Source organism: Falco rusticolus, chromosome 3 (assembly GCF_015220075.1).
Source record: "Falco rusticolus isolate bFalRus1 chromosome 3, bFalRus1.pri, whole genome shotgun sequence".
Lineage (NCBI taxonomy): Eukaryota > Metazoa > Chordata > Aves > Falconiformes > Falconidae > Falco > Falco rusticolus.
The window spans coordinates 115990399-116009892 of NC_051189.1; the positions used below are offsets into that span (position 1 = coordinate 115990399).

The following is a 19494-nucleotide window of genomic DNA, read 5'->3' on the forward strand; positions in this document are numbered from 1 at the left end:
CGTGACCTGGGAAGGGGGCTGGGGGCAGCGGGGGGGAGGAGAGAGGAAACGCATGGGTGGGCAGATCTCCAAAAGTTAAGGGTTTGTTGCATGTTGTGTGGCCTTTTGGGGCAAGTTTGCGGGCAGGAAAAGAAAAAATATATGGGAAGCTTCAAGCAGAAGCTGCTTCAAAAGTCCTCTGTTCACGGCCTCTGTCAGAGCCTTCAATATATCTTCTTTATTAAAATCCGGACACAATGAGTCCAGAAGTGCCCACCTTTGTCAGGGCTGCATTGGCAACTTGCCTGGAGCCCCAAGGCCATGCCTAATTTGCATCTCATTTACACAGATGTTCATTAAAATTAATGTCTTAAGACATCATATCTGCCTGCATTTGAGCCTTCTGGACAGACAAACCACGACCGCTCCTGGAGAGCCGAAGCCACCCCCGTCCTCCCCCCCCCAAAGCTCAGCTGCATCGTCCCCACGCCGCCCCGGGGAGCTCTGCCTGGCCAAGGGGCTGCCTCTGGTCCCCCCGGAGACACCGTGAGTGCATCGTTTGCAATCCAAGAAGGGAGACGGTTGGGATATTGCAATTAGGCGCTGTGAAATAACAGCCTGGTGCAAGCAAGAAAAAGCCCCCCCCTCCCCGTGCTCCCCACTTGCCCCCCAGCCCAAGGCAGACGGATGGAGCACAGGCGGTCCCCGCCCGCAGGCTGCGATGCCCTTCCACATGCGGATCAGGAGCTGGGATGTTTCCCCTTGGAGAGAGAACCCGTAAGGTGAGGCTCTGCAAAGATCTGCTCAGCAGCATTTCCAACTCGTGCAAAAACGCTTGCTCTCTGGATGAACCGTGCACGGGAGGAACGCCGCTGGGTAACCGCGATTGCTCCATCCACCCTTCTCGCTTCTCCCCCATTTTATTCTCAGCCATTACACGGCAAAACCCTCCCATTTGTGCTGCAACTTTCATTTTTTCCATCAACACAGACCCCCAGCTTGCACCGCGTGGCCTCCAATGCCAACGAATGACTCCCGGTAAGGACACGTCACCTCCCCCAGAGCACCCTCGGCTCGTGCAGCCCAGGTCATCGCTGTCTTAAAGGGTCACGCTCAAGGTCACGGAGCCATAGGCCATTTGCAAGCACCACGGTGGGTTAAGCTGAGCCTGCCGGCCCCGCTTGCCACCCAAGCAATGTGCACTGACCCATCGCTTCAAAGGGCAGCTGCTCGGCTGGGAATAATCCCTTGCTCCGCAGGGAAGTTTCACTGCTTTGGAGGACTCGAAATTCCTTTTTGGACCGATTTCTTCCAAGCCACCGTGTGGTGTTTCACGATGAAGTTCAATCCCTTCCCATCGCTATAAGCTCAACACAAAACATTGCCCGACAAGAGAGTCAACAGCAACGCCATCGGGTGAGTTTGCCCCGTATGGAACGGATCCAAGCTCTTTTTTTGGATAGGCAACCCCCAAAATAGAAATACCTTGTCCCGGTGAAGATTTCACCGAGCTATTAAGTGGTGGAACGGGATCAATTAGCCGTGAGATGAAAAGCAAATGGCTGTAAAAACACCTTCCCCCCTCCTACCCCCCATTAACACCAGGAAACGAGGCGCCAGATGTAAATCAGCCCAATCATCAGCTGCTGAGCCCATCAGTAATAGAAGTTTCACAGCAAGAGAATTTCTAAGCAGTATTAATATAATTAATGTAGCGTAACAGCATGACCCAACACCATATAAAAAAAATAAAAAAAAAAAAAATCAAACACACTCCAACTCTTCCCTTTCCCAGCATTTCATGCAAGCCTTGAGGGTCTCCATCACCTCGTGGCTGGAAACACAAACAGCCCCCAGCAAGACTGTGCCTTGGGTTTGTTCCCTGTGTGTACCCCTTGTCCCACAGCTTATCTGTGGCTTTATTTGTCCCCAAGGACCCCAAAATGGACGTAATACCATGATAAAAATAAAATGAAGCAAACAACAAGCAGGAATGGTGGGCCAGGTAGAGACACCTGCAGGATGATGTGACCTGGACTAGACTCCCAGATGATGCCAACTTACAGTTCAGCCGGACTCAAAAAAATCCCCCCCACCCCCAAAAGCCAACCACCTCCACAAGCCCGCGAGGTGCTGGCACGCCAACATTACACATCACAAGGAGAACAGGGAAAAGTTTTTTTCCTCCTAATCACAAAATCTTCCCGCACCTTCCCACCGCAGACTATCACATCCAGCGGTTAATCCTATATTCTCCAGAGCAAGGAGGTTTTACCACACCAAAAACGCTGACATTATAGCAACAAACAACGAAGCCACGACAGCTTGAAGACCAGAGGTCCTACGCAGAAGACCACAACGCTAGACAGACCTTCAAACACCAAATACCACTTTGGAAACATCACGGCATCCAGACTTACCTTGAAGTCTGCCAGCTGCTGGTTGATGGTTTCCACCTCTGTTCCTACCACCCACTGCAACGCCTCGTTCTCCTCCGCCGCGGTGGTCATGTGGGTCAGCTCCTTCAGCCTGCTGTAAAAGTCCTCCACACGGGACAGGGTCGTTTCTACCTGCTCCTGACGGTTCTTGCCTCTCTCCGTCAGTTTGCTGCACTGTTTATTCAGCGTCTCCAACTCACGTTTCAGCCCTAATAAATCGGGGCTCCCTTCGTCCTCCAGCATCTTCTTGCACTCGCTTTCCGAAGCTTCAATGTCAGACTTCAGCCTGTGGAGTTTGCCCAGGAAGGTGCGAACGTCCTCTGCCTGGGACTGAAGGCTGTCAGAGTCCCTCCCGATGGGGCCCATGCTGTCTAGCTCATCATCGAGATCTGCCAGTTGAGAGAACATCTCCCTGACCCGATTATTGAACTGGCCGATCCCTTCAAGCTTGTTTTCCATCAGCGTACAGCAGTCGTTCACTTTCTGCTTCACTGCCTTGAAGTCCTGCTGAGCCACCTCGGCTTGGCTTAAGAGCTGGGAACAGTCGGACCCATCTGGAGCATCTTCTACTAGACCTTGAGTGAAGTTTTTCAGATAATCCACTTGTGGCTCCAGGGCTTGCAGCACCTCCTGCTGTGCCCTGAGCTTCTCCAAATTCTTGTTGCTGCAGGCTTGTGGCCCCAGTGCATCGTAGATCTCCAGCTGGTGCTTCGCCCCTTCCAGCTTCTTCTCAATGTTCTTGAAGCTCTCTTGAAACTCCTTGAGCCTCTGTGACATTTCTTCAATGGAGCTAGTCTTGGCTTGCAGCTCTTCTGTGATGACATCCATCTTCTGATTGATGCCAGCTTTCTCATCCCGAATGTCATCCTCGTCGGTCTGAGAAGCGTCAATCAGGATGTCGGCAGCGCTGTTCAGCATCTCCAGCAAGGAGCGGCGCTTCTCCACGTCACTCAGCATAGCCTTCGACCTCAGAAGAGTCGCCTCCAGCTGCACTGGGTCCAGAGTTACTTCCAGCTCCGACATCTTCGCCTTGCAGTCCTCCACCCAAGGCAGGAGGTCCTCCGTGTGCCGCTGGTACTTCTGGGCTTTCTGCAAACAGTCCTTGAGCTTCGAGTGTCTATCGACAGCCTGCTTGCTGAGCTCCTCCCAGTGCGTCTTCAGGCCAACCAACTGGTTTTGCAGCGTGGTCTTCTCCTCCCCTGGCTGGACAGAAAGCAGCAAAGATTCTCCCTCGGCTACAATCATCTCATAGGAACCGCTGTGTTGGTTGAGGCTCTTCTGGAACTCTTCTTGTTCCTGAATTTGGCTCTGTAGCCTCTCCAGTTTAGCAGAAATAGGTTGGCTCTGAGCTTGCTGGCACAGTTTGTCATCCAGCCAGGTCCTGAGTTCATCAAACATATGCTGGAACTGCTGGGAGCTTGCAAGCGCAGTCTGCAGTCGGTTCATCCGGTCGGCTGCAATGGAAATAAGATTAGAACGCAACAATTAAGCTGAAATCAAATAAGCAAAGTGCAATTATTTAAAATCATCTCAGATGCACCAACTGTGTTTTGATTAACAGGAAGGAGTTTTCCATTGCATCACTAGCCTTTTTGCTCACTGATTCATACATTTCTGAAGTAGCAACAGGCAACGATAACGCAGTAATCTCAGTTCTCCTAACCTCTCTCTAAATGCAACCTCTTAGAAAGCAGAAGAGGTTAGAGGGTGGCCACTGGGTCTTCTCCATGCCCCATTCTGAATTTAGGAATCAGCTGGGTGGTTTTCTTTTCCCCCCAAGCACAGCACATGCCACACTCTGCAAGCCAAGCAGGCCTGTTGAACAGCCACATCAGTGGGACCAAACATCTCTGCTCGCTCTCCAGGCTCAGCTCTATCTGGATGTGAACTCTCCCTGTGCTCAGTCCCACAAAAAACACCCACGAAGCACCCTAAAAACGACAGATGGTGCTTCCCCTGTTATTCTTAGAAACCCAGTGATGGAAGAGCCCTTTGGCAAAAAGCAGGGATGGAGTTTGACACCCCAACATCTCTCTGTTCCGTCTCACCTGCCAGGTCTTCCAGCCCTTTGAGAGGAAGTGACACGGTCTCCAGACGTTTCCTTAACTCATCTTTGAGATACTGCTCCCCAATGAGGACAGAGAGGTCATCACAGAGGGTCTGAGCCTCTGCGATCTCCTCTTCCAGCTGCTCCAGGTCTGAGCGGATCTCACTGGTTTCCTCCAGCTGCTGTTTCACGGCGTCGGGCTGCGTGCTGATGGCCGACTGGCTGCTCAGGCGCTGCCCAACTGCCTTCACCTTCTCGGAGAGGCCCTGGAGGAGCTCCTGGTACTGGGTGCTCTTTACTATGGCTTGGTCAATTTGGCTGGAGCGGGAGTTGAGGCGTTCCGTTAGCTCGGACCATTTCTGGTTAACCCCTTGGAGTTCTTCCCGCACCTGGTTAGTGGATGGAGAAACATCTCCCGGGCCAGTCAAGATGCTCTGAGCCGCCTGGTTGAGCTGCTCATGCTGTTGTCTGCGAGCTTCAAATTCCTTCAGCATAAACTGGAACAGAAATAACAAAAAAATGTTTGCATAAAACTGACAGCTCCGAGTACACACAGTCAAAACAAACCAGACCTCCAGGGGCTTTATCCAGACCACGGAACCAGGAGGAACAAGGCCTGGGGTGGGATGGCAGCGGGGCTGGGTGGACTACGATTGACTGTGACCTTGCCACTTGGAAAGCTTGGAGAAGTCTGCGAGGCCAGTACTTCGCTCGCTCTTATTTGTCCTACTGCTGTGTAACGTACCATAAACCAGTGAGATGAGGAGGCCATCTAATTATGTTAACTGGGCCATTTTATTTTACGATGTGGCCGGTTATGGACATGTTAGGATTTGGAAGCAGGAGGTACGGAAAGGGCAGGCTGCCAGGCGGAGGGGCAGCGTTAGCAAGTCCTGCAGAGCATCAGCCCAGGTCTTGTTTAAAGCAATTTCACTCTCCAAGAGGGGCCGGGTGATTCACTGATGAGTCAATCCAGCGCGGGGAAGGGAGCTCGAGCACTGCGCCCGTTTCAAGTTATTACAGCAGTTTGTGCTCAGCGGGGTGTGGAGGACTGGGAGAACTCCGGCTTCTCTCCCAAACACTCGCTGCGTGGCAGAGCGCTTGCAAGGCAACTAACCCCGAGTGCAACCTTCCTCGGGATGCACCAGCTGAGAGACACCCTCCCTCCTCATCCCGAACCCAGCTCACCTGGACCTGCTGCTTCTGTGCGTTCAGCATGTTGGGGTCGATGGAGAGGGGTCCCAGCACGCTCATCATCAGCTCCTTCTCCATGAGCCAAGGGCGCAGCTGGGCTTCGGCAGCCTGGAAGTTGGCCAGCTGGTTCGCCGACTCCTCCAGCTTCTGCTGCCGCTCGGCCGTCGCCTGGCTGGCTCTTTCCCACCTGCAATCTGAAGCACCGGCTGTGTTGGGGGTAGCCGTGCTCCTGGCCAACCCACCCCTCCATCCAGAAGTGTTTGGGTTTTGGTTTTTTTTACCCTCCCCATGGTTTCCCCGACGGCAAACCTCCTCAGCTTTTCAATAAAACTAGCGTGGCTCTATTCACTCTCCATCTAACAAGCTGTTCCCCGTTTCTAATGGCTACGTCGTCTTGAAGCTCATAGAATAATAATAAAAAAAAAAGCCTTGCAAGCAGGATTGCTGCGTTCTAGTCACTAGTGCCACGAGCTGGTCTGACCTTGGGTGAGCCATCTCACATCCCTGGCTCAATAAATGAGGATACCCTCATGTGTATCAGGTCCTCACACAGCACATTCAGATCTCCTGGACGGAGAACTCCATAAACATGTTCCTGCTGTTTCAAAGAAGAGAATCTCTGGGCTTCTTTTTAAATATACAGTCTTGTTTAGTCAACATTTAATTACCTAGGATAACCTTACTAATGACTGGAGTTTTATATCAAGCAATGAAGCTTTTAATGAAAATAATCAACCCATGTTGCTAATGCTTTCTTTTTTTTTCCCTCCCCCTTTTTAATTTTTTTTTTTTTAAAGAAGTCATTTAAGGAGGCAAGTCTTTAAAATATACATCCATCACAGAGATTTCATTAATCACGACAGCGCTCATCTCAGGAACACCTTGTACACCAGACAGCTTGGAGATAAGTTCGCTATTTACTGAATTTTAATTAGAAGTGACTCTGCTCTGCTGTGACTTTGGAATCGCCCTGCAATCCTGAACCACCTCTAACATGATGTTTCCAGACAGAAGCCTCGCTGAGTGCTTCAGGCACTTACTCAGGTCTTCCTGCATCTTCTTCCAGTTTGCTGCTTCTGGAGAATCTGGATATTTCTCCAGCAAGCCAGAAAGTGCTTCCTTTACCTTCTGGATCTTCCCTGAATTCTGTTCCAACTCAGCCAGAAATGCCTGGAAAATAACCATTTGAACTTCAGATAAGGGGCAACAGAATGAAATCACCGAGTAGGAACGAGCAGCTACAAGCCAGTGGTGGGACTATTTCTGTTCTTTGCTCTTTAGTGAAATCACTTCATTTTATTAGCAATATCATGAGCTAACTTGGCCCCAAAAGCAGGGAAAGGCTGGGAATTGCTTTCCAGGAGAAGTTGGAGTGACCCAGCAACACGGACTGTAAGATAAGCTCCTTCCCCCTAAGCCAGATGCCTGAAAGCAACAGGTCTGTTAGCAAAGAGGTTGAGGGTGCGGGGGCTCCTCCTCCACGGATCTGCCACGGATCCCTTCCAGGGAAAGCCCTTCTTTGCCCCAGGGCAGATCCTCTTCGCTAATCCTTCTAGTCCTGCCGCACAAAAGCACTGAGACCCTTTGGGAGAAGATGCTCTGGATGAGAAGCTACCTTGTTGTGCTCAGCCTGGGCTCTCATCGTCTCCGTCTTGGTGGGCGAGGAGGAGGCGTCCAGCTCAGACAGCGTTCGTTCCTTCGACTCCAGCCACTTCAGCATGGAGCTGGCCTCCTCCTGCACTTGTTGCATCTTCTCCAGCATCACCGAGAGCTGCTGCTGGCGTTCCCGCAGCGCTGCGCCCAAGCCCTGGTACCGCTGGCTCACGTCTGACACATCGCACTGGATCTCGGTCAGATCTGTTTCCAAAAAGCAGCTTGAGATGAGGCCAGCTGCCCACGTTACCCCTCTTAACCTGGACTAACAGGTACTAATCTAACCCCGGGCAGCCCCAGGCAGCCAAGCAGGAGGAGCAAGAGGCCACACTGCCGTCCGTCTGTCTGCAGAGCAATGTCACATCACCCTCACCCCCCATGCCAGGGGGCCCTTCCAGCTCTGTCAACGTGTGTTGACAGTTTGCAAACAAAGCAAACGTCTTCGCGTTTGTGAGGCTGATGCAAGCTGAGTCCCCCCCCGCTTCTGCAATGTCACTGCTCGTACAAGGTGAAATAATTTGACACCAAAATATAAAGCTGTTTTTATGCACCTATTATCTCGTTGAACCGGTGAACTAACAGCAGATAACGGGCAATAATTAAAATTGCTCTTCAAACTGAAGGGTTGGATGCCGTTATAATCCCTTAGAACCAATAAATTTAATTGCAGGCCTTAAACCAATCTCCCATTTATCAGCTCTTAACACCACCTGACGGGGTGTCAGGGTGCTGTTCCTCCCCAGAGCTGCCTCTCTCCGTCCTTCAGCCTGACCTACATCCCCCATCACCGCCTGCCGGTCCCGCGGCTCTGGGAAATTCACAAGCCCATTGGCAAGCTCAGCTCACTGGCGACGGGATGCTGACGGTGTGACATTGCGCTTTATATTCTCACGGATGGAAATGCACAGACAAAACCAGACAGGGAGACGGCGAGGTGGGCTGGGCACGCGCGTGCCGGCCCGGCGGTGACAGTGAGCTCACCTTTGCACGTGTGGTATCCGTTCACGCTGCCTACCGACCCTCCCGGCGCGGGCAGCGTGGCACCTGAGCAGAGGGGACGGAGACAGACAGAGGGACAAGACAGAAGCGTTAGGGATGCAGACAGCAAGCGATGAACAGACCACACTGGCCACCAAGCACAGACGTGGCGCCTCCACGAGCCCACCCGCCTGGCACCGGTGAAGCCACCGGCTCGGTGCCCAGCGAGCGGCATTAGTTTGATTTGGCGTCTGTTTATTTCTCCTCCTCCCCAGACACCCGCAGCCCTCGCTTTCCTGGAGCTGCCTCTGCCTCCCTGGACCAGGAGCAGAAGAGCTGAAGGTGCCTGGAGCTGGGCACCTCTCCCAGCATCACCCCGAGACCGGGGCGGACATTCCTCCTGCCTGGACCATAATACTGGGGACCACTGGCCATCTCTCCATGCCTGGCGAGCTGCTACCCTGAGCATGATTTTGTGATTTATAATATCAAGTGAGGCTGCTGAATGCCTTCCCTGAAGAGATTAACTCCCCTGAAGGGATCAGCTCCCCCGTATTCTTCTTTTCTTACCGGATGAAACTGTTTAAACCCGCCTTGGTGCACAGACACGTTCTCTTTGCCAAGAGGCTCCACACAGGATGCACCAGGGTCCCCTCCCTGGACACCAGATATCGCAGCTGTGGCATTCACAGCCAAAGGGGGCTTCATTCCAAACGTTATCGGGTCAGTCCCCCTCTCTCCAACCACACATTTTAGAGCTTTCATGGAGGTAAAGGGCTGCAGCTTTGGTCACCCCATGTGGATGACCATGTAGGTCACCCCCAAGAAGTCTCTCCCCACTTCTCTTGGAGGTTTCCCACGGAACCGCTCATCAAGACATATCTAGACTGTGAATTCCCACTAATGCCCACCAATGATGAGAGTCCAGGGACTTGTTCTCACAAGCTGGAAGACATCTTTTAGCTGGTTTCCAAACGAACCAGACATAATCTCATTGCTTCACAGACTCGAAGCCAAAAAAGAGACTAGTAAATCATGCCTGAATATCACAGTCTTAAATTTCATCTGGATACGCAACTCAAAGACTAGAGTTTGATTAAAACACTCCAGCCCTCGGGAGGCTGAAGCACATCATCAAGAGAAAGCAGGAGCCGCCTCTACGAGCCTGCAGCCCCGTGGGGCTGAGCCCGGAGCCCCCATGCTCCATCCGAGCAGTGGCACGTGTCCCCACGCCGGGCTCTCGGCACACGCAGGGTAGTTCAGTGCTCGTTACGCTACAGTAAATTAAGCCACAGTAAACTAAGCCAATTTTGGTGGGCTCTGGGCGTTTGGTTGATGCATTAACAACAAGCGACTCGACCACAGGGCTGAGCCCCGTGATGCTCGGACCACCATGGTCCCTCTGAAGTTTGTTACAAGGGGGAAACAATCCCATTTTTTGCTCGAGGCAGGCTCAGAGAAGACGCAGTGGTGAAAGCAAACACGGTGGTGAGGAAGGAGACCACCTCGGGATAGTGGCTGTGACTCACCTGCCTTGGATGGGGTGTTGGGGGCCGTAATCTCCACGATCAGGTTCTCCAGGAGGGTCCCTCTGCGGCCAATCTCCTCCACATGGGCCCCCTTCCCCTTCCACTCCTCCAGGAGATCCTGGTTGAAAGCAAAGGGATTGGAGGCCACGCTTTCCTGGCCACAGCCCTCCCTTCCTCGCCTGTCACCTCTACGGTGACTCAGTGGCACTGGGACGCGGTGCCCAGGGAACTGGTGAAGGGCACGCCAGCGGGCGGCGAGCAGGCTGCAGCGGGCAAGTGGGTGTCTTCACATTTATTTTTGTCAGGGGGAATCCAGGAGTGAAAAGCTCTTCCCTAACTAGCAGGTCTGTCGAAGGAAACCTTCTTCTCCCTCCTACTGGTTTGGGGACCTCCCTCCCCCTCTCTGCACAGCCCAGCCTCGCGTGAGGCCAAGGGGCTGGGATGGCAGGAGGCCACCTTCCGTGTCTAGCAAGGGGGAACAGCGAAAACAAGTGTGCTTGGGTCTCCCACTCCCAAATCCCAGGGGAAGGGCAGGGAAAGCAGGCAGCACCCCAGAGAACCCTCGCACTGCTCCCTTCTGCGCACGCTGGATGCACACACACCCCGGGAGCTGCAGCTCAGCAGCAAGTCCAGGGCATCGCAGGATTCCTGAGACCATAAATCACCTCCCCAGACTCTGCTTCCTGGGATTTATCCCACGTTCCAGCATTTCCACACCAGCTGCCAACCGTCCCCGTCCGGCTGGGGCTCCCTCTGCCCACCTGGATCTGCTGCCTGTGCTGGTGCAGCTCCTGGGTGCCCAGGGAGGTCTCAGCGGGCGGCATTTTGCCTTCGCTCTCCCTCAGCCACTTCCTCACAGCCCCGACCAGCTTCCGAAATTCATCCAGTTGCTCCTGGCAGGACGACGCATCCTTTTCTCTGAGAGTTGAAAAGGTTTCGGAGAGTCAGAGCTCGTGCTTTGCCTTGCAATTACCCCCGCCTGAATGCAGCACAGTTGTGTCTCCAGCAGCCCTTCTTTGGAGTATTATTAATAGATGTTGCTTAGGAACAACGCACGCAGCGCCAGCCAAAGCGGGGGGCACTCCACAGCCTGCCCCCCACTGCTGCTGGACCCCCTCACGCCGTGGCCGGGGCTGCTCCAGCACCACCACGGTAGCCAGCAGCCACGGGACCACCGCTGCCGCCTCTTTGTCCCAGGGAAAACGAAGCTTTGGGGAAGACAGGGTTCATTCACGCCAGGTCCCCCAGCCAGCTGCAGCCCGGGGGGGGCCAGGCTGTGCCGCCCCTCCTCCCCAGCCACAGCTCTCATCCATTCAAGCCCACCCCGGAGGAACAAGGCAGCCCCCGGACGGGAGCCACTGGCCCCTCTGGCTCATCCTCGCCGACCGCAGCTGCGAGCAGCCTGCATGGGCCCGGCCGGAGGCAACTCTCGGCATGATGCTGAATTACTGAGGATTATTAGAAGATTCATCTGCTTTGCCCCATCGTGTTCCCTATATTCACCAGGATGTTTGGAGATACAGCCTGGGAGCTGTGGCCCTCTCCAGGGACACCGGCCAGCCGGCACGCTGACCCTGCTCAAGCTGCCACGGCCAATTCCAGCTCCAGCTGCCGCCGGAGCCCAGCTTTATCCCCACGTTAAGGGGAATGTGGGGACAGGCTGCTCTGCTCTGTCACCTCCCAGGGAGCACGCCTGGGGCAGGCTCCCCATCCTCTGCCACCACCCCGCTCCCCTCCGGCAAGATGCTCCGGGATGGAGCTGTGGCAGCCCACACGCCGGGAAACGCGTGAATGCGGCTCCTGCAGCACCAGGAATTTTTCACAACGCCCCCAGCCAAGGCTTTTTTTAAAGAAAGCGTCAGCTGGAGCGAGCTGCCTTACGTCTCCTGGTGTGGGAGGAGGGAGGCAGCAAGAGTTCACTTGTGCCCCCCCCAAAAAAGATATCTCCACAGGGTACTGTTCTGACCACGAACCCACCCTCCCCAGGTAGTGGCCGTGTCCCTGGGACTCACCTCTCTTTTGCCACCTTCTGCAGCTGCAGAAAGTCTGTCTTCAGGCTCTGCAGCTTCTCCTGCTGCTGGGAGGCCCCGGGGGCGAAGCCATAGGAGCCCAGCTCCGCCGCCAGGTGCTCCAGGGTGGCCAGGTCCTCCTGGTGCTGCCTCAGCTCCGAATTCAGCTCCTGCCAAGAGCAAAGGGTGATGCTGACAGCGCCCTTGCCAGCAGACCGGGGCAAAGCAGATGAACCAGGCAGCCCCATGTCCTGGCAAGCTGGAGAGACCCAGTGTGGGGTAATGCCACGAACTGCACCAGCTCCGAACGGGCTGGCACCGCTCTGTCCCACCTGCTTCCCTCGCTCCAGCTCAGCAAATACTTGGAGCAGCTGCAGGAGCAAGTCCCACATCCCCGGTGCTGGTGTGAGGCCACTCAGTGAATGGGATGGGGAGCCCCAGACCAGGGCAAATCACACACACACGCACCCCCAGCACAAGTGTTTGGTTTTACGCCAGCTTAGGGCATTTCTGAGGCTGTGGGCAAACCAGCCCCTGTAGCAGAGCATTCGTAGGAAGCCAAAGGGAAGAATCCTGTGCGGCCATCACTGGCCACCACGACCCGTGGCATCTCTGAGGGCTTTGCCACATCCTGCACTTGCTGCCAGCGCTTGAGCGTTTTGCTGTATTAACCTCGTGGAGTCGTTTAATCGGTAAAACCTTGCTATATTTGGACTGGCCCCTAAAAGCCCGGCTAGAGATCCCTGCTGAAAGCCAGCCTGGCTCCAGGGAAATGCCATTCCCCTCCCCCCCTGCCGCAAACAGCCTCAGCCGCTCTGGCCACATTCCCCTTCCCCAGGCAAAGAGCCAGCACTGGTCCTGTGGATCCTGCCAGCCCGGGAGCGACCCGGCGGCTGTTTGCCTGGGAAGAAATCACTGCAAACCAGCCCTGCCTCCGAAACCTGATGCAGGTGGAGCCTTCTCCCCCTGCCTCTCACCTGGATCTGCTGGGAGAAGTGAGCGATGTCCCGGTCCGGCTGGTTCCCAGAAGCCAACATCCGCGCTCTGCTCTCTGTGAATTGCTGCAACTTCTCCGAGAGCTGCTCATACTGCTCGACCTTCGGCAGGAGGCCCTTCAAGGCATCCTCCCTCTCCTGCTGCTGCTGGCACAGCCTGCCGAAATGCTCCGTCACCTCTGCCAGCTTGCCCTGCAGGGCAGAGGCTGTGGGGCTGTCTGCCGCCTCCATGAAGCGCGTCACCATCTCACGGGTGGCTTCCAGGCAGCTCTTCTGCCTGGCAATGTCCTGCTTCAGCTTCTGGGGTAAGCACACGCAGAAAGGGATGCCATTTTAGGAAGGCTCTTGAGCAAAACTGAACTGGTGCAAAGAGGCCTTTGGAACAGCAGCGCATGCTTCCAGATAACCAAGGTCGGGCGAGAATAGTTTTCTATCCCAATTTTCCTTTCCTGATCTCCCCAACCCGCTCTGCCTTTCCCCGGTGCCCGAGAGCCAAGCCCTGCTTGTTAGCAAAGAAGAAAGGAAACTTTCAACAGGTCAGTGTCCCGGCTGAAATTAAGTAAAGGTTCTGCTCATACCCCTTTGCAGGGTTTTGGGGGTTTTTTTTGTGCTTTCAGAACACCGTAGCCAACCCCCAGCAGCAGCCTGCACAGCTCAGGTCCTGCAGCCAGGCATGTTTGAAGCGAGGATGCTCAAGGACCAGCCTTACCGTGCTCGTGGCAAGCGAGTCCTGGATGGAGGCGGAGGACAGCGCGGCCGGCTGCTCTCTCTCCAGGTTCTTCTCGATCTCAGCCACCGACTGGAGGAGGCTCTCCAGGCTCTCCTGGACGCTTTGGGACTGGGCGATGGATTTCTGCAGCAGGTCTGAGCGTTGGGCCATCTGCTGGGAGAGGCTCTGGAAGCGGCTCACGATGGCACCTGCAGAGTTCAGCGCAAAGGGGAATCAATGACAAAGAGCTTCTCGCCCGGTGCTCAGAGAGCAGCAAGGATGGCCTGCGGCTCCTGCCAAACCCTCACCGATGACAAATCCTTGTCCCCAGACTCAGCAGCGAGGCAGGGAACCCAAAACAAACTGCCAGCCTGGATCCCAGCCCTCGCCACATGCAAACAAGACACGCTGCTGTACGCCTTCGCCCCATCTTCTCCCCAGAGTGGGAGACTTCATCTTCTCTCCCTCCCTGGTTTCCTTCCACGCTCTCCCCAAGCATCCCTGCTGACGCCGGCAGCTGCTTTGCTCTGTACCTGTTGTTTCCTGAACGTGCCTGTGGTCTGGCGCCGGCTCCCCTTGCACCTCCAGCAGGGACCGAGCCGCTTTCTGGAGCTTCTCCACCGGTACCTGATGCTCAGCGAGGTCTCCCTGCAGCTGCTGCTTTGGCACAAGACAAGGCAAAATCGGCGATGGGTCACACGCAAGAGACCTGCACCCGCAGGGAGCTCAGGGCTCCATTTAAACCCTGCTGAGGGATCCTGTCCACTTCATCACAAAATCACCAAGAAAAATAAAAAACGTTGGTTGGAAGGTGCAACCCCATGCTGCAGGCAGAGCTGGAGCAGGAGGTGTGGGCTGTCCCACCACCCAGCCACCCTCCAGGGAAAGGAATGTCACCAGGGATGTCCCCGTGGCAGTCTGTGACTGCAACCCCGGTCCTGGCTCAGAGCATCTCTCAGAAGAGCCTGGCTCCACCTGCCCCGCGGTGCCGGGACCTGCTGAGCCTGCCGGTGCATCTCTGCACCCAACCAGCAAAAAAAAAGCCAACGGGGCGAGTCTTTCCCGCTGCTGACTGCTCAGAGCAGCAGCCGAATTCCCATCCAGGCTCCAACGCTCTGCCAGGAGCTGCCCCACGGACCCCGTACCTTAGTGCTGGCCAGCTGCTTTTGCAAAACGGCCGGATCTGAAGAAACCGTCTCTGAGAGCAGCTTCCCAACGGCAGCTTCGCTTTCCTGGAGCCACATCCCAAGAGACTCCACCACCTCCTGGAAGTGCTGGTAGTGATCCAGCAAGGTGTTCAGGTGGGAGCCAAGCTTGGTGCACTGCAAAGGAGCAACAAGACGTAATGGCAGGATGCACACGGGCACAGAGCAAGCTGGGCACCGGTGGAAAATGCACAGAAGTCATCAAGAAAGAGAAAACGATTGAAAAAAATAAATCTTGCCATATGTGTTAAAGGAATTGCAGGACACAACATGTGGATCAACACCCAGCCAGAGTGCTACTCCTGCCCAAGCCCTGAAGAAGATAATTCTTGTCCTCTACAAGCTACATATGTGCTAGAAGTCCAGCCAGACACCCAAGAGAAATGCCCACCTGCCATCCCTGCTCATTCCACATGCACAGGAGGAAAACAGCACCCGGGGTTCAACTCCCAGCCTTGCAAAAGCCCCTGCCATACCTTGGAGTGTAGCGTGGTGTATCGCTGCGTGGCATCCTCCAGCTTGCTCTTGACCACGCTCCCGGACATCAGCAGCTGAGACGCCGTGTCCCCAGCAGCTCCCTCCACATCCAGCACCTTCTGCCCCGACATGGTAACAAAGCGCAGGTCGCCTTTGTGAGAGATGACGTCTTCCGAGAAGCTCCCTTGCCGCAGCAGCAGCTGCCGGAGGGCTGCGGGATCGCTGTCCCCCTTGTACATCCCCTCTAGATCCTGCTCCGCTTGCTTCAGCCAAGCCTCGAACTCCCCATGATCCCTCAAGAACTTCTGCAGCTCATCCCGCAGGACTTGCACTTGCTTCAGCCGCTTTTCCGACTGAGAGAGGGAAGCTGCGTACTGGTCCTTCAGCTCCGCCAGCCGGCCCTGGAGCCGACCCCGTTCCTCCCCGGTCAGGCTGTGGCCGTGCTTGTCCAGGAAAGCCTGAGCCGACTGCGTGCCCAGGATGACGTCCTGCTGCTGGGACAGCAGCTCCTGGTGCCGCACCTGAAAGATGCCGGCGAGCGGAGGTGATGCTCGTGACCTCTCTGCCCACCAGCACCCAGCCCGCCCGAGCCTCCGCACCCTCCCGCAGCACCAGCAAGTGGGGGAACACCACGAGGGTGGGAAACGGGCGGGTTGCTCTGCCCACAGGGAGCGACCCCTTCTGTGACCTTCCCTCGTCACCCTGATGGCTCCGTGCATGGACTTCCCAAGTCTCCCAAATGGAAAATCACCCTGAACACACGGTTCGGAGGCCAGACTCATCCAACACCCCGTCGGGCTGCCAGCTGCATCAGCAGCCGGAGGCAGGGTTAGCGTGTCGGGCAGAAAGCTTTGAGAGGGAGCAGGTGTCAGTCCTGACCTTCAGCCTCTCGTACTGCTCATCCAGGTTCTCAGCAGCACTGTCTGCTCCCACGACGTGGCCATCGGGGACATCCTGAGGGCCTGTCCCCGCTCGCACCCCTGGCGCTTGCTCGATGGGGTGGGGTCTGTACTCCAGGAGCCCTCCCTTCTGCTCCAGCGATGCCACCCAGTTCAAAAGGGAATCGATCTTATTGCTGTTCTCCTCCAGCTCTTTGGCAGCTTTCACCTGAAAGCACAAAGGCTCCGGATAAGGATGACCTGGTCCATGCACACTCAGCAAACTGCTGCACGGGGGAGGGAGACAAAAATCAGCAGAAGAAAAAACCCCGAACAGTTTTCCAGCCACAGCAAATGCCTGAAACACTCACAAACCTCCAAAACACTTTGTGCCTCTCTGGATGGGGGGATAAGATGCAAAGAAGCTGTGAATAAACTCAGCCTCTCCTCTGCCTTGTATCTCTCACCCTGATCCAACCCAGGGTCCCCACCCGAGGGGCTGCAGCTGCACCCACGCGGTGCCAGCATCGCTCTCACAGTGCGTGGCGGTGCCTGATGCTGCTGTTACAGGTCAGCCCAAAGGCAGAGCGTGCAAGGTGCCCTCCACTCCTCCCTTTCCTCCCCGCTGCCACTCTCGAGGCGTTTCACAAGGGAAATGCCTGGGGCCACTTCCCCTCGGGGACGGAACAGCAAATTGCTTCACGCTGCATCACCTGGGTGGCTGCCGGGACCTCGAATGAATCCAACTGCACCAGCTGGACCTCACTGTCCACCTCAAGCGGAGTCCGGGGGCTACAGCTGTTTGCACGTTACCTTTTCGGTCTCCTGCTGCACTGCAGCAGTGACAGCGCTCTCCAGCTCCTTCTGGGCCACCTCTGTCCTCTCCTGCAGGGACCGGTACTGCTCCTTGGCACGCTGGAGCTTCTCTTGCAGCGCTGCCAGCTCCCCAGGCTCCATCTTCGCCTTGTTCTCCTCCAAAAACTCCTCTGTGCTTTTCAGGACACTGGCAAAGGAGGCGGCTCGGGTGTGCATGCTCCTCTGCAGCTCCTAGGCAGACGATGCTGTAAGGCTCCCGTGCACTCCCGAGGCAGCGCCGAGCCTCTCCGTCTTCTGATCCCCATTTTTTAAAGCACTGACCTTAACATCGCTTTGCCTCTGCTGCAAGGCAGACAGGTCCCCTTCGCTGGCTGCTCTCTGCTGCTCTGCCAGGGTGTCCTCTGCCTGGCACAGCCAGCGGCTCAGCTCGGCCAGGCTCTGCGCCCGGGCTGCCTGCTGCTCCTGCAGCGTCTGCGGGCAGAGGGGAGAGGAGAGGGGACAGTTAGGACCGGTGCTGCACCTGCGGTCACGCAGCACATCGCTGAAAGGCAAGGTGAGAGGTTACAGCTAGAGCATCTCCTGAAGATGAGGATGCAGCACAGAAAACGGCTTTTGCAGCTCTCCACGTGCTCCCTCTCCGGCTCACACGCTGCGGGAACGGGGCTGAGGCGCCCAGTCCCTGCCGAGCCAGCGCTGCCCGCTCCACGTTTGTCACCATTTGAGCAGGTTTCTCTCATTCTGCTCTTTGAGAAGCCCATGGAGCCCCGACGTGGAGCTACGCTCCAGGTCACACACTCCTCTCCCAGGGCAGCTCAACCAGAAGCTCCTGTGCCTTTTCCATTCAACCTTACAAACATTAAAACCGGGGCAGAAACTCGGCTCATGGGAGGTGACAACAACCTGAGGCCAGGCAGCACCAGTGTGGAGCCCCACACAACCTAAGCAGGCTGGTTTTTTGCTCCTGGGGTTGGAGAGGGAGCCGGGGAGAGAGAAAACGTTTCTGTAGCTGATCCAGGTCCTTCGTTCTGCTGCCAGAGCACAAAATACAGAAGCGCCTGTTTGAGCAATTGAGCATGATGTGACCTGAGAGTCCCTGCAACGTTCCTGTTCCCCTTTCCCAGGGGAGATCAAGGTTTTTGAGTTTCACTGGGCATTTCAGCCAGGTGATGTACAAAGTGGTGTAAAACACTGTGCTTGTTTCTCCCAGTCATAAGATAAACAACAGAAGCAAATTGAAAGAGCCTTCTTAAGAGCTCTTCAGCTGCAAAGCGAGTTCTTCCTGGGTTAGGATGGGCGCACACTCAATCTGAAAAAGCAAAGCAAACTGGTTAATATACACACACACTCCAGAGAGGACAGGCAAGGGTTACAGAGAGCAATTGTTAATAAAAACCACATTAATCCTGTCTTGACTAGGAGGATCCATGCAGTGACGGGTGCTGCAGCAAGACCTGAGGGCTTGCTTTTGCAGCTGCCTGCTGCCTTGATACCCCATCAGCTGTTTCTCTGGGACAGCAAAACCTGACTTGTGCGGTGGAAATAAGACATTAAAACTGCCAGGTGCCTGCGTTGGGCCCTTTGCACAGGGATTTTCTGGTGGGGGGTAGGGAGAACCAGCCTTTTTTCCACCCTAGCCCAAAGCAACTCGATGTCTAGCAGAGGAGTGCCCAGCTGTGCTACCCAGACCTCGGCAGGGCTCCGTCTTTTGGGAGGAAAGCAACTTTCCACCTAGGAGTTACGTGGTAGGAAGAAGAAAGACTTTAGAAGAAGCTGATGATGTGCAATGAGAAGTCATAAACCGTGAGTGGCATGCACACGAAATCCCAAATACGAGGTGTCTCAGCGTGCGCTCTTGTGGCCGGGAAGCGCTTCAGCGAGCAAACTGCAGCGAGGAAGCAGATGTCTCACAACCTTCACCTGATCCGTCTGCTCCACTTGCTGGAGACAGACCTGCAGGACCTCCAGCCGAGCCGTCACGCGCTCCGACAGGTCCCGGAAAGCCTTCTGCAGCTCATTGAGCAGCCTCAGCAGCTGCCTGCTCTGCTGAGGGGTTAAGTCCTGGGCGTGCTCTGAGATAAGGAACTGGATGTCGAAGGCAGTGGCGTCGAGCTGCGACTTGGTGTCAGCGAGGGGCTCTCTCAGCTCCTGAACGGGAGAGAAAAGACCTGTCAGGCAAAATGACCCTGCAGCCACTGCCAGCTTCAGATGGGACACCAGGCAGCAGTGTGAGCCCCAACAAGGTGCTTTGTCACCAGAACAATACATTCCAGAAAGCCCAAACGCTCCCAAAAGCACCCTCAGCATTGAGGTGACAGCACCCCACCGCAGCAATTTCCCAACGCTCCTCTGCACCTCCAGCACCTCGCCAAGAGGTTACGTGGACCCTGCGTGTAGGGGTGACCACCCAGACCCAGAGCTGCCAGTAGCCCCGTCCAGTCCACAGTGCCACCATGTGTCACCACTGGCTCCCAAAGTCTTTGATGTCCTGATTTCAATACCGAGGTGGTCCCAGCAAGCAGGAGATGCTCAACTGACCAAATCTTGAAAGCCATCATTAGAAGATGACTAAACGGGGAGGGGAGCCCGG

At 55.5% G+C, this 19494-nt stretch overlaps 1 protein-coding gene across 38 annotated transcripts in view; it reads right to left on the reverse strand.

Moving 5' to 3' along the window:
- Positions 1 to 19494, reverse strand: part of MACF1 (microtubule actin crosslinking factor 1) — a 146023-nt gene that overhangs the window by 50790 nt on the left and 75739 nt on the right. For 29 of the 38 annotated variants that reach the window (XR_005103133.1, XM_037379913.1, XM_037379907.1 and 26 more), the window contains 18 exons: positions 18819 to 19052; positions 17229 to 17378; positions 16905 to 17138; positions 16093 to 16320; positions 15213 to 15734; positions 14677 to 14853; positions 14065 to 14188; positions 13532 to 13740; positions 12805 to 13122; positions 11831 to 11997; positions 10580 to 10736; positions 9819 to 9936; positions 8293 to 8355; positions 7274 to 7515; positions 6699 to 6828; positions 5653 to 5852; positions 4466 to 4961; positions 2400 to 3871 (listed from right to left, as the gene is read on the reverse strand). Coding sequence is in view for 37 of the 38 variants with exons in the window: in XM_037379913.1 (XP_037235810.1) it covers positions 2400 to 3871; positions 4466 to 4961; positions 5653 to 5852; positions 6699 to 6828; positions 7274 to 7515; positions 8293 to 8355; positions 9819 to 9936; positions 10580 to 10736; positions 11831 to 11997; positions 12805 to 13122; positions 13532 to 13740; positions 14065 to 14188; positions 14677 to 14853; positions 15213 to 15734; positions 16093 to 16320; positions 16905 to 17138; positions 17229 to 17378; positions 18819 to 19052 (5241 nt within the window). In the remaining variant the exon portion in view is untranslated. The remainder of the gene's footprint in view (positions 1 to 2399; positions 3872 to 4465; positions 4962 to 5652; positions 5853 to 6698; positions 6829 to 7273; positions 7516 to 8292; positions 8356 to 9818; positions 9937 to 10579; positions 10737 to 11830; positions 11998 to 12804; positions 13123 to 13531; positions 13741 to 14064; positions 14189 to 14676; positions 14854 to 15212; positions 15735 to 16092; positions 16321 to 16904; positions 17139 to 17228; positions 17379 to 18818; positions 19053 to 19494) is intronic. The other 9 variants (XM_037379911.1, XM_037379908.1, XM_037379903.1 and 6 more) reach the window with 4 other exon arrangements.